The 15,017-nt window shown below is 43.2% G+C and overlaps 2 protein-coding genes across 7 annotated transcripts in view; both read left to right on the forward strand.

The window, feature by feature from the left end:
- The first annotated feature begins 536 nt into the window (after positions 1 to 536).
- Positions 537 to 3,752, forward strand: chst10 (carbohydrate sulfotransferase 10). The gene is made up of 6 exons (XM_085449384.1): positions 537 to 662; positions 1,067 to 1,210; positions 1,313 to 1,425; positions 1,516 to 1,741; positions 1,896 to 2,001; positions 2,169 to 3,752. Exons 2-6 carry the CDS (start codon positions 1,105 to 1,107, stop codon positions 2,719 to 2,721), a joined length of 1,104 nt encoding a protein of 367 aa, XP_085305510.1. The 5' UTR covers positions 537 to 662; positions 1,067 to 1,104; the 3' UTR covers positions 2,722 to 3,752.
- A 3,454-nt stretch (positions 3,753 to 7,206) lies between these two features.
- The window catches only part of LOC146681718 (mitogen-activated protein kinase kinase kinase kinase 4-like), a 36,696-nt gene continuing 28,885 nt past the window's right edge, over positions 7,207 to 15,017 (forward strand). For all 6 annotated transcript variants that reach the window (XM_085447282.1, XM_085447283.1, XM_085447280.1 and 3 more), the window contains exons 1-2: positions 7,207 to 7,478; positions 7,844 to 7,909. In XM_085447282.1, the coding sequence (XP_085303408.1) occupies positions 7,422 to 7,478; positions 7,844 to 7,909 (123 nt within the window). In that variant the 5' untranslated portion in view covers positions 7,207 to 7,421. The remainder of the gene's footprint in view (positions 7,479 to 7,843; positions 7,910 to 15,017) is intronic.

Here is a 15,017-nt window from a genome sequence, read left to right on the forward strand (position 1 = left end):
TTATCCTCAGTTACTTTGACACAAAGGAATCTGCTGTGATGCTTACACCTTTGATAAAGTCTCACAAGTGTCAGCTTTCTTTTTATAGATATAAAAAATATAGATATGTACTGATAAGGGATCAGAATTATAATATTTCTGACTGTGAGGCAAAATTTCCTCACGATTCGATCCACGATTTGATTCGGGACCTTGTGAATCGGAATCGAATTGATTCTAGAAATCAGTGACGATGCCCAGCCCTAGTAATCACTTCTGATTCTGGTCATTACCAATGTAAACTGTAGCCTCTTCATCTCTGCTACCTCCAAGGACCTGTTCCTCTATATTTGATATAACAGGTGGTTCTGAAACTATGGAGCATGGACAACCTGGGGAAAAATAATGTAATTAACCTAAAAAATATATATATATATATATTAATAAGAGTTTGTTTATGCTCTCGCGTCATTATATAAATTAAAATGTGGTGTTTCGGGTGTGCTCACGTCAGATCATCATGGCAGCGCTGCCATGCTGCCGCTAAGGGGAGCTCCATTATTTTGTCAGCAGTTGGACGTTGAGAGGACTGGACGCATCAGCGGAGACGTTTCTATGGGATCATCTAACGGGTTCTCTGGAGTTTGTGCAGCTGCGAAGTAGAACTACAACTTATCAAAAAGGTAAAGCTACGAGGCTGATTTCGATTTTGGGCCGTGTGTGTGTCTGTGCGGTGAGATTTAAACTGGTCTAGCCGAGAAAACAAACGAGCACGATTTAAGTTGTCTGCTTCATGTCTGGGAGGGACAGATGTGGCTAGCTGGTTAGCTAGCTGACCAGTTAGCTAGCTGCCTGAAAGCACCACTATTTAGATGAGCTGACACAGAGGCTGAGAGCATTGCCGTTAGTTTTTCTCCGTACACGGTCGCTAGCCCTGAGCTGTGTAGTTATCACTTGTCTTGAATCGTTATGTAGGATAGCTCACCGTTAAGACATACGATTTAACAGGTTAGTTTTAGCGCCAGTCAAGTCCTATCTCCATTACGTGTGTGTGTGTGTGTGCGTGCGTGCGTGCGTGCGTGCTCAGGTGGGAGAGTCGCTCGCTGTTTCCATGGCCGTCGGCTGATGTGCGAAGCGATGCGGCACTACTGGCTGCTCATCGGGGCTTGCGGCTGGGTGCTGCTAATCCTGATGTTTCTCAGCAAGTTCATCAGCTTCAGAGCTGTTGATGGTAAGCCACTGGACCTGTTACGGTGATAGCTACAGGCGGGAAATCCCAGGAGGGGGGATTGTGATCAGTCCCATTTGATTTATGTGTTTGTTTGTTTTTTAGATTACGGAGAGAGAGCTGGAAGTCAGAGCGGGACAGTACCAGGCACTAAGGTGGTGGTCAAACCCATTGGGATGTCCAGCCCTGAAAAGCAATCTCCAAAGTCATCAGATCAGGTGACTATTTACTGATTGCTAATTATAACTAATCCATGCCATTGGCCTTTTCTCTCCTCTACATAACTCTAAGTTGTGTATGTTTCTCAGCCTACAGCAGTACCCGCAGTGGCAGATTGGCAGTCAGTCGCCCAGAAGCGAATCGAGCTGCTCTCGACAGTGTGTAAGAACAGCAGCCTGAGAAATCTGACACACGTCTCCATCAGCAAATTTGTCCTCGACCGGATCTTTGTCTGTGACAAACACAAGATCCTGTTCTGCCAGACGCCTAAAGTGGGTAATACACAGTGGAAGAAGGTCCTCATTGTACTCAATGGTAAGTATGGACAGGACGGAGGTAAAAGCAGTGCTGTTCTTTTTAATTTCATGCCTATTTGTTGAAGTAGTTAATTTAGATGAGGAATTATTATTATTATTATTATTATTATTATTATTATTATTATTATTATTGTTGTTGTTGTTGTTTGCAGGGGCTTTCCAGACTGTGGAGGAGATCCCAGAAAACCTTGTTCATGACCATGAGAAAAATGGCCTCCCTCGCTTGTCGTCCCTCACTCAGCAGGAAATAAATCACAGGTGTGCTCGTAGTTACATTGATAAATGTGGACTTATCTGGTTGAAGTAGTCAAATGTACTTCCTTAAATCAAAAAGCAAAAATGAAGCAGCGCTGCTTCTTCTGAAAGATGCTGGCACATAGTGTTTGCGGCTTACGCTAACGTTTATCTGCCTCGTACCTCAACAGATTAGACACCTATTTCAAGTTCTTCATTGTGAGGGATCCCTTCGAGCGCCTGATCTCTGCATTCAAGGACAAGTTTGTGAAGAACCCCCGCTTCGAGCCGTGGTACAAGCACGACATAGCTCCGGCCATTATATGGAAATATCGCAAGATTCACCGCAACAATGACCTCGTCGCCTCCGGTCTCCACTTCGAAGACTTTGTTCGCTACCTCGGCGATATGGAAGGCCACCGGCGTATGGACCGGCAGTTTGGCGAGCACATCATCCACTGGGTGACGTACGCAGAGCTGTGTGCGCCATGCAGAATAAACTACAGCGTGGTCGGCCACCACGAGACGCTGGAACAGGATGCCCCGTACATCCTCAAAGCGGCAGGCATCGACACACTGGTGACCTACCCTGCCATTCCTCCAGGCATCACACGCTATAACAGGACCAAGGTGGAGCACTACTTCTCAGGCATCAGCAAGCGAGACGTCAAGCGCCTCTACGCACGCTATCAGGGCGATTTCCATCTGTTCGGCTACCCAAGCCCAGACTTTCTACTGAACTAAGGCAATTAACACCGACTAAAAGACATGTTTGTTTTTTAAATATATAAACCAGCTTTGATTTGCTGCGAGTGAGTTGGACTGTAATTAACAGTCAATTCTTTCTCATGAATGCAAACTGCTGCCTAATATTAAGACGTTTAACAGCGTGTTTGTGCAGATAGAAAATGTAACCGATGAGCAAACATAGGTGCAGGATGGGGTGTGAGAAGTCGCCATAATGACACTGAGCAGTGAATAACCACAGATTCTATTAGGTTTTTGTTGGTGATGCTGAGGGGGGGCGTCAGCATCAAGGTCAAATGTATGGTACACATCAAGTGGAGAACACGTTTGTAATATTTATGATTAATTTGTTCTCTGTAATTTTTTTTATATGTAATGCCAGGGATGCAGGACGGTAAACCCTGTAACGTAGCTGTTATGTATGGATCGCCTGTTTCATTAATGGATGTTGCCATATGCTTCAGACAGCATCCTTTTCAGTACCTCTTCCTGTAATGCCAGATACAGGCGCAGTAGACCGCGTGTGTCCGGGAGCACAAAGATGTGAATATAAATCAAATGATGAGACAGTCGTGTTCTCGTGGATTTCAGAATTTCCTTTTTTACATTTTGAAAGCTTTTTTGTTTAAACGCTTGGTTTCTCACATATCATAATGTGGAATCAAAATGAAGCCCTGGACTGTGTTGTGCCAACTACTCCAGTTTTTCAGCCTTTACATTACACCTGATGTATATTTAGCTGTTAATGCTTTCGGGTCGTTGAAGGAAACTGGCACTGGATTTTTAAAAAGGCTATTTTTTTCAATTAGAAATGTACTATGTAAATGTCCTTGTCTTTGGAATTCAACATTTCTATTATGTGTTGCTATTTATAATATTATTAACCCGCCGAGTAGTGGCACAAGAGGTGTCCCAGTTGTAAAAAACAAACAAACACTGCTGCGTCTCTGCAACCTCTGGGTGACCTTTTGGACAGGTGGTTGTGTTACAAAGACGACATGGCTTGTAATAAACTTGCTGGTCAGTTGTGTGTTTCTATGTTTGTTTTCTTAAATATTGCTCAGGTGTGCATTTTACTATTATAATAGCTGATTATTTTGGGGGGGGGTCACCACAAGCTGATCCACTCCCTCCATCTCATCAACCCTGTTCATCTCCTCCTTCGCTGCATCCCTGAATCTTCTCTCCTGCTCTGAAGCTGATGTTGCTGCAATAATGTCAAACATCCACAGGGGGGGCAGCAGTGTATTTAAAAGTGAGTGCTTGGTGAAAGAAGCCACAAACCTCCTTGAACCCTTTGAACTTAAATGTCAGCACACCAGTCTGTTGAATTGACATTTAAGCAGAGGGCTTTAAGGGCAAAACAAATACTTCATAGCTGTATGCAAGCATCAAAGAGGCTCAGGGCAAGGACAGGAGTTTGCATCGTCAGTGTCAAATATCCAAGCTCACACTGTGCAAGGTGGATTTAAGTTGATTTACACAGAGCATAAGCTTCAGTTAAGTGTATTAACCCCGAGTGCCTCAAAGCTTTGTGGCTCGCGTGTTTGTTATACGTTTGTCTGCCAGGTTATCTCTCCCTCGTGCTGTCCGACTGGTTGGTCCTGTCGTTCCACCATGGAGATAAAGTTTGTTTGAGCAACAGATGAACGCTCCATTGTGCAGCTGTGACAAGTAACAGCAGCTGCTGGTGTTCACACAGAGATCCAGGGTTGTAAAAGTCCTCAGGAGTGTCGCTGTGTGTATGTGGGTTTTTTTTTAATATGATCTGTTTATTTAGCACTGCTGCAGTTTAAGTGTGGACCATATGAATCACATTCGTTCATATGGACAGCAGAGGTTAACCTAAATCAGTGAAGTGACTGCAGGTTTGCTTACACTCCTTTGACCAATGAGTAGCCTGTTGGTTGATCTTCATTATTTGGCTGTACAGTATATCATTATTTCACCTTAGAAGCCAGTGTTGTGCATGCAGGCTCCAGTCATGGTGAAATTAAGCGGTTTTATTACAGGCTGCTCCCTGGAGTACACTTAGGTGCTGCACACGCACACAGCAGTAGCATCACTCCCGAGATTGCTCACTTGCCACACCCATGATTACCAATATTGACACTGAAGTCTCAGGCGCGCATGTCCATATGGATGCTGTGGTGGGGGCTCTACTCCCCTGCCTGTCTCTGTTTATACCACCTGTCCTTCTGCTCATGCGGCAGAGCTGCATAAACACCGGGCCTGCAGGCTGATGGCGGTTAGCGGGGGGGAGTTCATTTAATATCACCTCGGTGGTCACGCTTGATGCACCGAGAGCCCAGCCCTGTTTGTCTATGTGCAGCCGACCGGCTTCCTGTGTCTGTGCGGCTCTCCGGCAAAGCTGGGAGAGCAGGCGAGCAGCGGAAGTGTGGGTGACTGACTTTCAAGTTAAAGTGTAGCATTACACCCTTGGAAAGCAGGTCGATATGTGATCATTCATCACGTGTTTACTTCCAGGAACCAGTTTAAGAGGTTTTATAATGAGCATTGCCTTAGCAAACATTACACAGCTGTGTGAAAGTCTTGAGCCAGCTCTCATTCCCTCATGTTTTGCTAGAAAAATTAAAAACTTGATGCAGTTATCTATTGAAACATGCGCAAGCATACTGGTAAAACTGTTAAAACTCCAATTTCTGCAAGTGCAAACGTTTAACTATGCGTTTAATCAATTAAATACCTTATTATAAGACAAAGAAGAGCAACTTTAACACTATTTCTCAGATTTTTACAGTATGACTCTTTGTGTAAATTGAGACAAGAAATGTGTAAAATTATAGAAATTTGTCACTTAACGAAGTTAGTAGATTGTGAATGGCAATGAGGGAGGTTTCACATGTAGGAAAAGCAGCAAAAGTCCTAAATGCCCACCCTTTTCAAAAGATATCCAGTGGGCCAAATTGGGGTCTTTGCCTGGCTGATTCTGGCCCCTGGGCCTTATGTTTGAAATCCCTGCAATAGATGGATCAAGGAGGGCCAGATGCATCCAGTGTCAGGTCTTTGTTGAATTTTCTCCCCCATTTCTTAATGAAACAACTTTCAGATACTGATCATCTTCTGCAGATATATAAATATATATATTTTAACCCTGCTATGTTCTCTGCCGCCATCCACTTTGTCCAGTTTCCTCCAAGTTTTAATAACACACTTCACACTATGCAGAGATATGCCAACTTTTTGGTGAGAGCTCATACTCTGCTATCTATCATTGGTATTTTTTCATGATTCAACAAAAAAAAATGTAAATAAATGATGTGTTTTTGTGACAGGCTGCTAGCAACAAAGTGCCTGAAGATACAATTTAAAATGCGTGCTTTGTCATTTGTCTGTTGTGTGTAGACACAACGCTGGTTCATTTCCGGAGTTAGGTCAGTGTTAAGTTGATAACATAACAACAAACATATTCTTCCTCTGAAAATGTTTCAGTACAAGGACTGGGTTGAAAGTGAGTGAGTGAGAAAAGCAGCCAATGTCCAAAGAAACACATTGAAGACCTTTCGGAAACCCAGAGAACTGTTGCTTAACACCACTTTAAAAAATTATAAGATCTCTTTGGAAGCACAATGTTCTTAAAATAAGTGATGAGTCAAGACTTTTGCACAGTACTCGATAAAGTAAAAAGGCTTAGCAAGTTAAAAGGGCCATAAAAGAAGGGGTTAATACCCTTTTTTTCTAACTCTAAAATAAAATGAAAGTTTTTAATGAACAAAAATATACAAACAAAATATAACAATAAAAAATAAAATACTAAATAAACGAAAAATACAGATGTCTCAAATTAAAAACAAATGAGTTATGAATCATTATCGTAGATCATGCTATTAATTCTCTCAGTTGAAAAAATGAAACCATGAAACCATAATTACGCGATGACGAGGCTCTGCTCACTCAGCACTTTTTCCTTTGATACTGTGCACTCATGTTTTTACACAGTGTGTTTACACTGTGGTATCACTGCGTCCACCTACACTAAAATCCTCAATATTTCCTCCTCCAGTGGTTAAGGTCTTATGAGAATGCATAAGCCATAAGGTCATGTGAAAGAAGAAAAATATCAATTTTCTTCCTTTCTCACTGTAATGTGTGGTTTCCTGTCTTTATCTAAGCCACTGTGTTTTGAATTATTATAGTTTTGGTTTTTAGCTTACACAGATGCTCTCAGTGGCACCTACAAAGTAAGCTAAGTAAGGGTTAAGGATTATTTGGTTGTTTATTTACACTTTCTGATCATGCACGTTATTTTCTTTCAATCAAAGAGCGTTTTTTTTTCTTATGAATTTATTTTATTCAGAAATATATACTACAGCATAATGTAATATTTGTATGTGCATTCCAAATTTTATTTTAAATATTTTTCAAAAAGAAAAAAAAAGTAGAATTCTCAAAACGATTTTAAAAGTTGTTTTATTTTTGAAAGCGCTCGCCGGAAGTAAGAGTTACCAGTCACGTTTGACTCCAGTGGCAGTAACTGAGAGAGGAGAGCGAGCAGGAGTCCGCTGCTGCCACCTCAACATGGAGTAACGAGAGCTCAGCGCTTACTGCTAAGGAGCGGATCCCAGAGAGAGGAGACCCCGGCGGCCTCTGCTGTAATTTATCCCCCGAAGTCCCCGCAAATGATTCAGCGGACACTTTTTGCGAAGGCGAAGGAAAGCTCGGCTTTTATTTGAAAGATGGCGAACGACTCTCCAGCTAAAAGTCTAGTAGACATAGACTTGGCTTCATTGCGGGTGAGTGCTGCTGAACCGAGCCGTTGTTTTTTTTAAATGTTTTAAATTTATATATATATATATATTTCCTCTTCAGTTTGCTTTGATTTTTATTCAACCCTCCGTCGTTCAGTGTGACTTGTAGTAGCAGCAAGTTTGAGCCTGCTCTCCTTGTTAGAGATGAAGTATTGAAAATGACCGCTGAGCCATAGCGAGGTGTTGCCAGTGTCTGCTTTTCCTTTGTTCGAGATGCGTTTGGCATGTAGGGGAGACCAGGACGCAACAGCTGGCTCACAGTGCACAATGTTGCTTGGACGATTTTTTTTTTTTTTAAATGACATTACTTTAAATTGAAACACCTTTCTGCCTTTTTCCCCTCTTTCCAGGATCCAGCTGGGATATTCGAGCTGGTGGAGGTAGTTGGAAATGGCACCTATGGACAAGTATACAAGGTTGGTTGGAGGCGCAGTACATGGCCTGTCCTGTTTTCACAGTGGAGGCTCGGCACTATGCTTCCCCCCCTTCTTATCAAACCAGGGAACAAAGAAAGTGGCATTAAGCACGCATGGGTTCTAGATGCTATTGCACCACATTGTGGACAGTTAATATGGTAGAAAGTCTTTCTAGTTCATTGGTGTGATTAGAGTCTGGTGTTATTGTTAACTGTTCAGCTGGGAAGTAGGGGTGTGAGTGAGTCAATCTGCTCTGATGCATCACCTGCCTTTCTAAAATGTAGGTGGGGGGAGAGGCAAGCGTGGAGTGTCACAATCCTCATGGCCTCACTCTAGTCTGCAGCACCATCATTTTTTTCCCTTCTTCTAATTAACAAAACCAAATAACATATCCCGTTCAAATCCGGACTTTCTTCCAGTTCAGTGGATGGGAATCCCTCTCTGTGGACCATCTGCTCTGGTGTCGCATTTCCCTGCTGAAAATTAACATTGCTGCTGTTGACAGACATCTCCAAGGAGGGACAGCGAGACTCAGAAGACACAGATGTGTTTTTTAGTGGCCCGTGCTGCAGCACAGCACCCTTCATGTGCTGTTGTAGTTGCAGCTGGTTAATCAGATCCATTAGCATTATGCAGACTACCAAAAAAAAAATCACTTTCCTCATGCACTAAGCTGAGTATTTCATTCTGACAGCCCACAGTGCTCCACTGACCTGCATTCAATCTCCTAGCACGCTCCACTCCCAGGATCGCCCCCGCCTCAGCTCGCAGAGCAGATCCATCTGTGTGCATGTGAAGCCACACCTGAAAGCACCCCTGTGCAGTGTAAAAGGAAGTGTGATGCATGTGTGCTGTCTTCCCACCAGACTGCTTTGAGCTTGACCTATGAGATGGAGAATTTGTGCGTCTCCCTCTTCTTTTATTATTATTATTATTATTTTTTTGGGTCCTCTTTAATCTCTTTCTCCATTCAGTGTCCAGTACTAATTCTATTTGCGAGAGCTGCTCTGTAGGGGAATGGAGAGCGTGTACAAGAGTGGGCTGTCAGATTAGCTCGCGGTCGACACACAGACGCAGGGGCCTGCACAAGATAAGCCAAACTGCCTATTAGCGAAAGCATGGCTAATGCTGGAGCTCTACTGCTGCAGCTTCCTGTTGATCAGCTGTCGATCAGCAGCCTGGCTGTCATGTTAAAACGGCACGAGCATGTGGCCTGTGAGCATGTGCAGTGGGACTGAGGTGCTAGAGGAGGAGGAGGTGGTGGAGGGTGTAACTGGTAGAAGAGCAGCTGTCCAATTCCAGACAGAACCTGCTCACCGCTCTCACAAAGCTTAGCTTGTCCCCTCGCTCTTTTTGGGTCTCCCAGTCAGTCAGATCCACAGAAAGGAGGTGTTTGTCTGTAGGGTTTCAAAGTCGGACCCACTGAATAATCACAGCAGCCCCCAAGTGAAAACGGGGTGGAGATTCTTCTCCCGCTGAGGCCTTTGCTGCTTTGTCCAGCACTTGGTCACAGTGTGCAAGCGCCCCCCCCCCCCCTTTGTGTTATCTTATGAAAAAAAAAATGTGACTAAGCTTCTTTACTCTGATTTTGTGGTGACTTTTAATTCCTTTGAGAGCTTTGCTTTTGTGGTTTTTGTTCCTTTTTAGGCAGATTATTGGGAGTAGAATGTCTGCTCTCCATTAAAAGTTGGTGTCAAGCGTATCCATGCATATTTTGCATTCATATCAGTCTTCTGACAACCTTACAATAAAGTGATCGTGACAGTATCCACTCTAACCACCGAGTCCTGTCTGATATTGATATCTGATATGTCATTTTAGAGCACAGAAAGGAGGAGGAGGGACTAAAATGATTTGTTTTAGTTTTTGCCAGATTTCGTGGTTTTCTAGTCCTCATTTTACCAATTTTACATTTTTTGACCTTTTTCAGGCTGGTGCTTGTGTTAAACAAGAAATTTGTTTGGTGTAATGTAGAAAGATTTTCATCACTGGAAGGCATAAAATAAGCTATATGAGTGTGATACTGACACAAAGTCTTGTTTTGACCAATAGCATTTAAAATGTATGCATGGCACTTGTGCTGTGTCCTCCTACTTTCAGCTTTACGCTTTATCCTCAAAGATTAATGGAGCACGCTTTTTCTCTAAGACCCAAATTGCCAAGTCAAGGTTCGTGTGGCCATGCTGCGTTGCAGTGCTCTTTGCCAAGAGGGCATCCGTTGCCACTGGAGAGATGCCAGATTACAGTTGCTTTTGAAAACACAGCACAGCAGTTTTTGACTGAAAGCCATAATGAAAATGACTTTATAGCTAAAAGAAAAAAAATAGAAACCTCTTTAATATTGCTTTGACCAACAAGCTGATTGGAATGAAAGCCTGGACCTCCAAACAGATTGAATGCACTTAATCTAACTTGATTCATAAATTTTATAAATAATATGGTTGTGTACTTTAGCTGAAAGGCCAGCATATAAATTATAAATATAAATATTAGTCCAACCTGTTTGGTTTTATTTGGAGTTTAGAAGTTACAGAAAAACAAACTGTATAAAAAGATGGACCGTCTGTTACATCACCCCAATAGTTTTTGAAATTCAGTTTTAAAGCCTTTTGCTTAGAATTATTGCCTTTGTGTTTTGGTGCCAGAAATCACCATATTTCAATGTGTTTAGTGCTAAGCTATCAGCTGCTAGTAAGTTTGGCTAGCGAGAAATAGAAATTGAGGGGGGGGGGGGGTCTCCCTTTTTCTGTGGACATTTTATACAATCAACTGCACAGTGTTGTTGTTTTTTTTTGTCAGACTATAGCACTACAAACACATACAAAATAAAGAAATTTATATATATTATTTTGCTGTACTGTATGCATGAGTAAAGCATGTAAAATGCATGTATGCTAGTCTGCTGAAACCATAGCGCTGCTCCGATTTCACTGTATGATGCCCAAGTATGGCGCCAATAAAGGAATCTTCATGTTATCTTATATCAGATAAAAAAGCCCCAAAAGGCACCGACTCTACAGATAAACTAACTTAATTAACTTCTTCATACAATTCAAATGGTGAGTTGAAGTTAAATGTCTATATAGCTTTTGTTTGTTTAAATAAGAAAGCTGCTAATGTGTTGAGTTTCATGATGGGCATTTGTTAAGTTGTTTTTTTTCCCTATGAGGAACTTTGGTCTTTTAGAGACAGCCTCAAGTGGTCATTTAAGGTACTGCAGTTTTGTCACTTGAGTGCTGGATGTTGTAGCTCGTTCAGAAACCTTAAAATGAAGTCCTTGCTTTTGTTTAAATTCCCAACACAAATTAGCTTAAAACTGTGCTATTAGCCAGTTCTGGCATGTCTAAAGAGTTCTGTCGGTCATGACCCATCGTATAAAGTTTGTAGTGAATATCCAGTCATTGTGAAGGCAGTGTAGGTCTGTCGCACCCAATTTATCATTAGTTATGTTAAAGCAATACACACTGCTTTTTGCAGTGCATGACGAGAGTCTCACTGAGCTTTTCTCCCTCTTTATCAGTTGGCCCTGGACCAGCTGGCTTAGCAGACCTGCTTCTGGATATAAGTATTTAAAAAAAGGGAGAGATAGTAGAGAAACTCAGAAAAAGACATGATTCTTCATATTGTGCATGGTATGTGGGGAAGATTCTCTCTGCTCTACAGAATGGCCATATATAGTCAGGTCTGAGGCAAGGGGCCCCTGCTGACCTGCCTGATGTGCATCCATGGGATGTGCCAAGGCTGTGCCACCAGTATTTTCACACCACCATGTTTCATGTGGGCAAAATCCATGTTGGATGTGGTGCGGCAAAATCCATGTTGGATGTGGTGCAGCAACATCACTTGGTGACATCACCGTGATGGTCACGTGGCTGAATACTGGGGGGGGGGGGATCAAAGAATTGCAGGGATGATTTCATATTTGCATATGCACTGCATGAAACAGTCATTTCTAGTCCCTCACATTTCATTTAAGGGTATCATATACAGAGGGCTGATTTTTGTCCAGGAAGCTAATAAAAGACATTACGATTTTTGAGCCTCAGTAGTGCTGTCCTTTGTTTTCTCCCCTGACCTCTGGGGCAGCCTCACCCCCTTCCCTCAGAATAAGAATAAGAAGCAGTCCTCAGGGGGCTAGCTATGTGTGAAGGGTTGGAGCTGCTGCTGAGGAAGGAGGAGAACCTCTCTTGGAGTCTTTCATTGCCTACCAGCCACAGGGGGAGACTGATGTTTACCTCGGGGCTAACCTGACTGGTTGTTGTTGGTAATTAGCTTAAAGAAATGATGAAGTGAAAGATTGGATTTGGTTACAGTTGAGATGATTGAAGCAGCGACTATCAGGTCACTGTAGATGGATCACCCTGAAGTTAAACTGGAGCTCATCTGGCTTCAGGGTAATCTTCATCAACCCCTGTGCTGCTGCCTTTAGGGTAACCAGATTCACTAAGAGAGCAAGGCAGTTTGTCCAGTCTTATCATGACGAGTTCCCAGTGGTAATCCAGTATTAGTCCACCCAGTATCAGCAATATCAGTTTAATCTTTAAGACCTGGAAATTTGAATAAAAATTGTTTATTTGGCAAGATGTTACACAATTCTAAGTCAAATTCCAAGGATTTGGAAAAGCTATAAAATTTGAATATTATCTATTGAGCAGCTTGTAAATTTTTGTGAAAAATTGAAATTGCTTATGAAGAGAGAAATTATAAGACTGGTTAGCCCTTAAGTCCCGATTGTCATTTCCAGAAAATCCTTGTGATTATAATTTAATATGTAGGAATGCGGGCCTGCGGCTATTCTGCCAGTCACATTGAGTTAATGAATGTAGGACAAGTGATGGCTGGTTTTCTTGCAGGCCTGTGGGTTCGATGCCATAGCTGGGCCTTGTGACAGTGTCTAATTGATAAATGCCATATAGGGCTCTGTGGTAAAGGTCCCGGGAGCTCGGCTGCTGATTGGCCGTGCAGCTGTTAGGTCAGAATCGGTGGGCGTTGAAGGCCCTGCGTGATGAGTGAAACATTTCAAACCCGTATTAAATTGGTGAATATGAGATCCAACACACTCCTCTACTCTGCATCCTCTCTATCTGACGCTGTGTATCCCTTATTGTCCCCATCTCCCCCACAGTGACCCTCTCTCTAATGGGTGTCACAAGACTTACAGTGTCCCCTGACTCGCCACACTGCCCGAACAAAACTTTCAGTGTCTGTCTGTGTGTATGCGCGTACGTGAGTGTGTGTTGTTGTCTGTGTGCAGCTCATTGAGCCGCCTCATTACTTGAGTGGTGTTGAGATGAGACACAAAGGCGCAGGCAGACGAGACAGCCTCTTGCCTGTCTTCCTCCAGCGCCTTTACATGATAGCTCTTTCTCTTCAAGATCTCTTGTTTTAATGCTCTAAATCTTTCTTTTTTTTATTTTAACTTCTTAATGGCTCCCAGTCATCCCACATTCAGTTGACGCTTATATAAAACCTTCACTAGGACACTTCACTGTGTGAAAACTGCATATTGGCAGGTGAAGAGAAACAGAGCTGTCATTTGCAGCCTTAGTCTTCGGTGCTTTCACATCTTTAGTGTTGTCGAAATGTACAGGCAATGCGTTTTTAAGCCTTTGCTGCAGCAGTGATCAATACTTGTCCTGTCACATCAACTGGCCTCTTGTTTCAGACCATTACTCAGCTTTCTGTGTTTTTGCTCCTCTTCTCTGCGCATTCCTTTTCACCTTTTCCATCTCCCGGCTTTCCCTCCTCATCCCTTCGCTCGCGCACTCCCCTCTCTGCTTTCTCATCTCTTTCTGTGCCACTTCCATCCGTGCTTCTCTGGGGAGAGCTGGGCTCGGAGGCAGCAGGGCCGAGGCTTTGTGTGTCTCTGTGTGAGAATTGGGTCAGTGTGCTGGTATGCAGCAGCAGAGCCCGGAGAAGCACAGGCAGCTCACAGCCTTACATGTCATGTGCTGCTTCTAACGGCTGATGGATCATTTTTTCCCTGGAATTTATCTGCAGGCAGAAGTCTTAATATATGTGTGAAAGGTACATGGAGGCTCTGACTTTTGTCTGCCCACCTGCTCACTCTGCTGGTTCAGATGTCACCTTAGAGCTTCTCATGACTTGAGCAAAGACTGAGGTCATCCATCTCCTCGGTCTTAACATGGGTAGCCTTTTAAAAGCACTAAACTACCACTGCAAGCAGTTCTCTCTCTTCCCTCACTGTGTGAACTAATAATGTGAAACCAAGTTTGTTTTGCACCCGCATGGCTAATTAGAGAGCATGTCGCTCAATTTCAGCACTAGGTTGTGCAATGGAAGGTGGAGCCATTTTTATCTTTTTGGCAAGTAGCAGAAGTTTGACCTGGTTATAAAGCCAGCCTGTGTGAAACTAATTGCTTTGCTTGATCAGAATAAACAGATTCTAGATATGAATATGCAGGATTTGTAGGAAAGATGCACTATTTTTGGCAGCAGAAGCTTTCTGGCTTCCATTTGTAGTCTAATAACGATCAGCCAGGGCATCAACGAGCAGGCTGTGGCTACATTCAAGTACCAGCGATGTTGTTTGCTGAAATGCATCAGACAACCAATGACTGCTCACAATTTAAAAATGGATCTGCATTCGTAAACAATTACTGGCAGAAGAGGAAATCTGAGAACAGGCAGCTTCTAATGGAAGGCCTGGAAATTGGCTGGTACTCCCAGTGCAAGTGGACAATCCAGGCGGACGCCGTACTGATCTGTTCTGGTGAAGAGAGAGCTGAGCGTAAAAGCGACGCTGTCGAGTTACCATTCAAACTATGATCATGGGCTCCGGGTAGTGACTGAAAGAATGAGGTTGTGGATACATGCACTGGAAATGAGTTTCCTACAAAGTGTGGCTGAGCTTTACCTTAGAGGTAGGATGAGGAGGTGGGTCAAGGACTCGGAGTAGACCTGCTGCTCCTCCACATTGAAAGGAGCCGGTTGAGGAAGTTCGGGCATCTGACTATGATGGTTCCTGGGTGAGGTGTTTGCGGGTATCTCATACCAGGAGGATGCACCGGGGCAAACCATTTCTCAGCCGGCTTTGGACTTGGTGTGCCCTCCTGGATGAGCTGAAAGATGTGGCTGGGGAGAGGGA

The sequence above is a fragment of the Copadichromis virginalis genome, linkage group LG23, assembly GCF_057382275.1.
Source record: "Copadichromis virginalis isolate Kocher_CV1m ecotype Utaka linkage group LG23, C_Virginalis_male_GT1.1, whole genome shotgun sequence".
Classification (NCBI taxonomy): Eukaryota; Metazoa; Chordata; class Actinopteri; order Cichliformes; family Cichlidae; genus Copadichromis; species Copadichromis virginalis.

What these genes read in the sequence shown, in the direction of transcription:
- chst10 (XM_085449384.1), top strand. Translation starts at nt 1,105, where the DNA reads ATGTGCGAAGCGATGCGGCACTACTGGCTGCTCATCGGGGCTTGCGGC. An exon ending in CAGCTTCAGAGCTGTTGATG is followed by an intron (nt 1,211 to 1,312) that starts GTAAGCCACTGG and finishes TTTGTTTTTTAG; the next exon opens with ATTACGGAGAGAGAGCTGGA. An exon ending in CTCCAAAGTCATCAGATCAG is followed by an intron (nt 1,426 to 1,515) that starts GTGACTATTTAC and finishes TATGTTTCTCAG; the next exon opens with CCTACAGCAGTACCCGCAGT.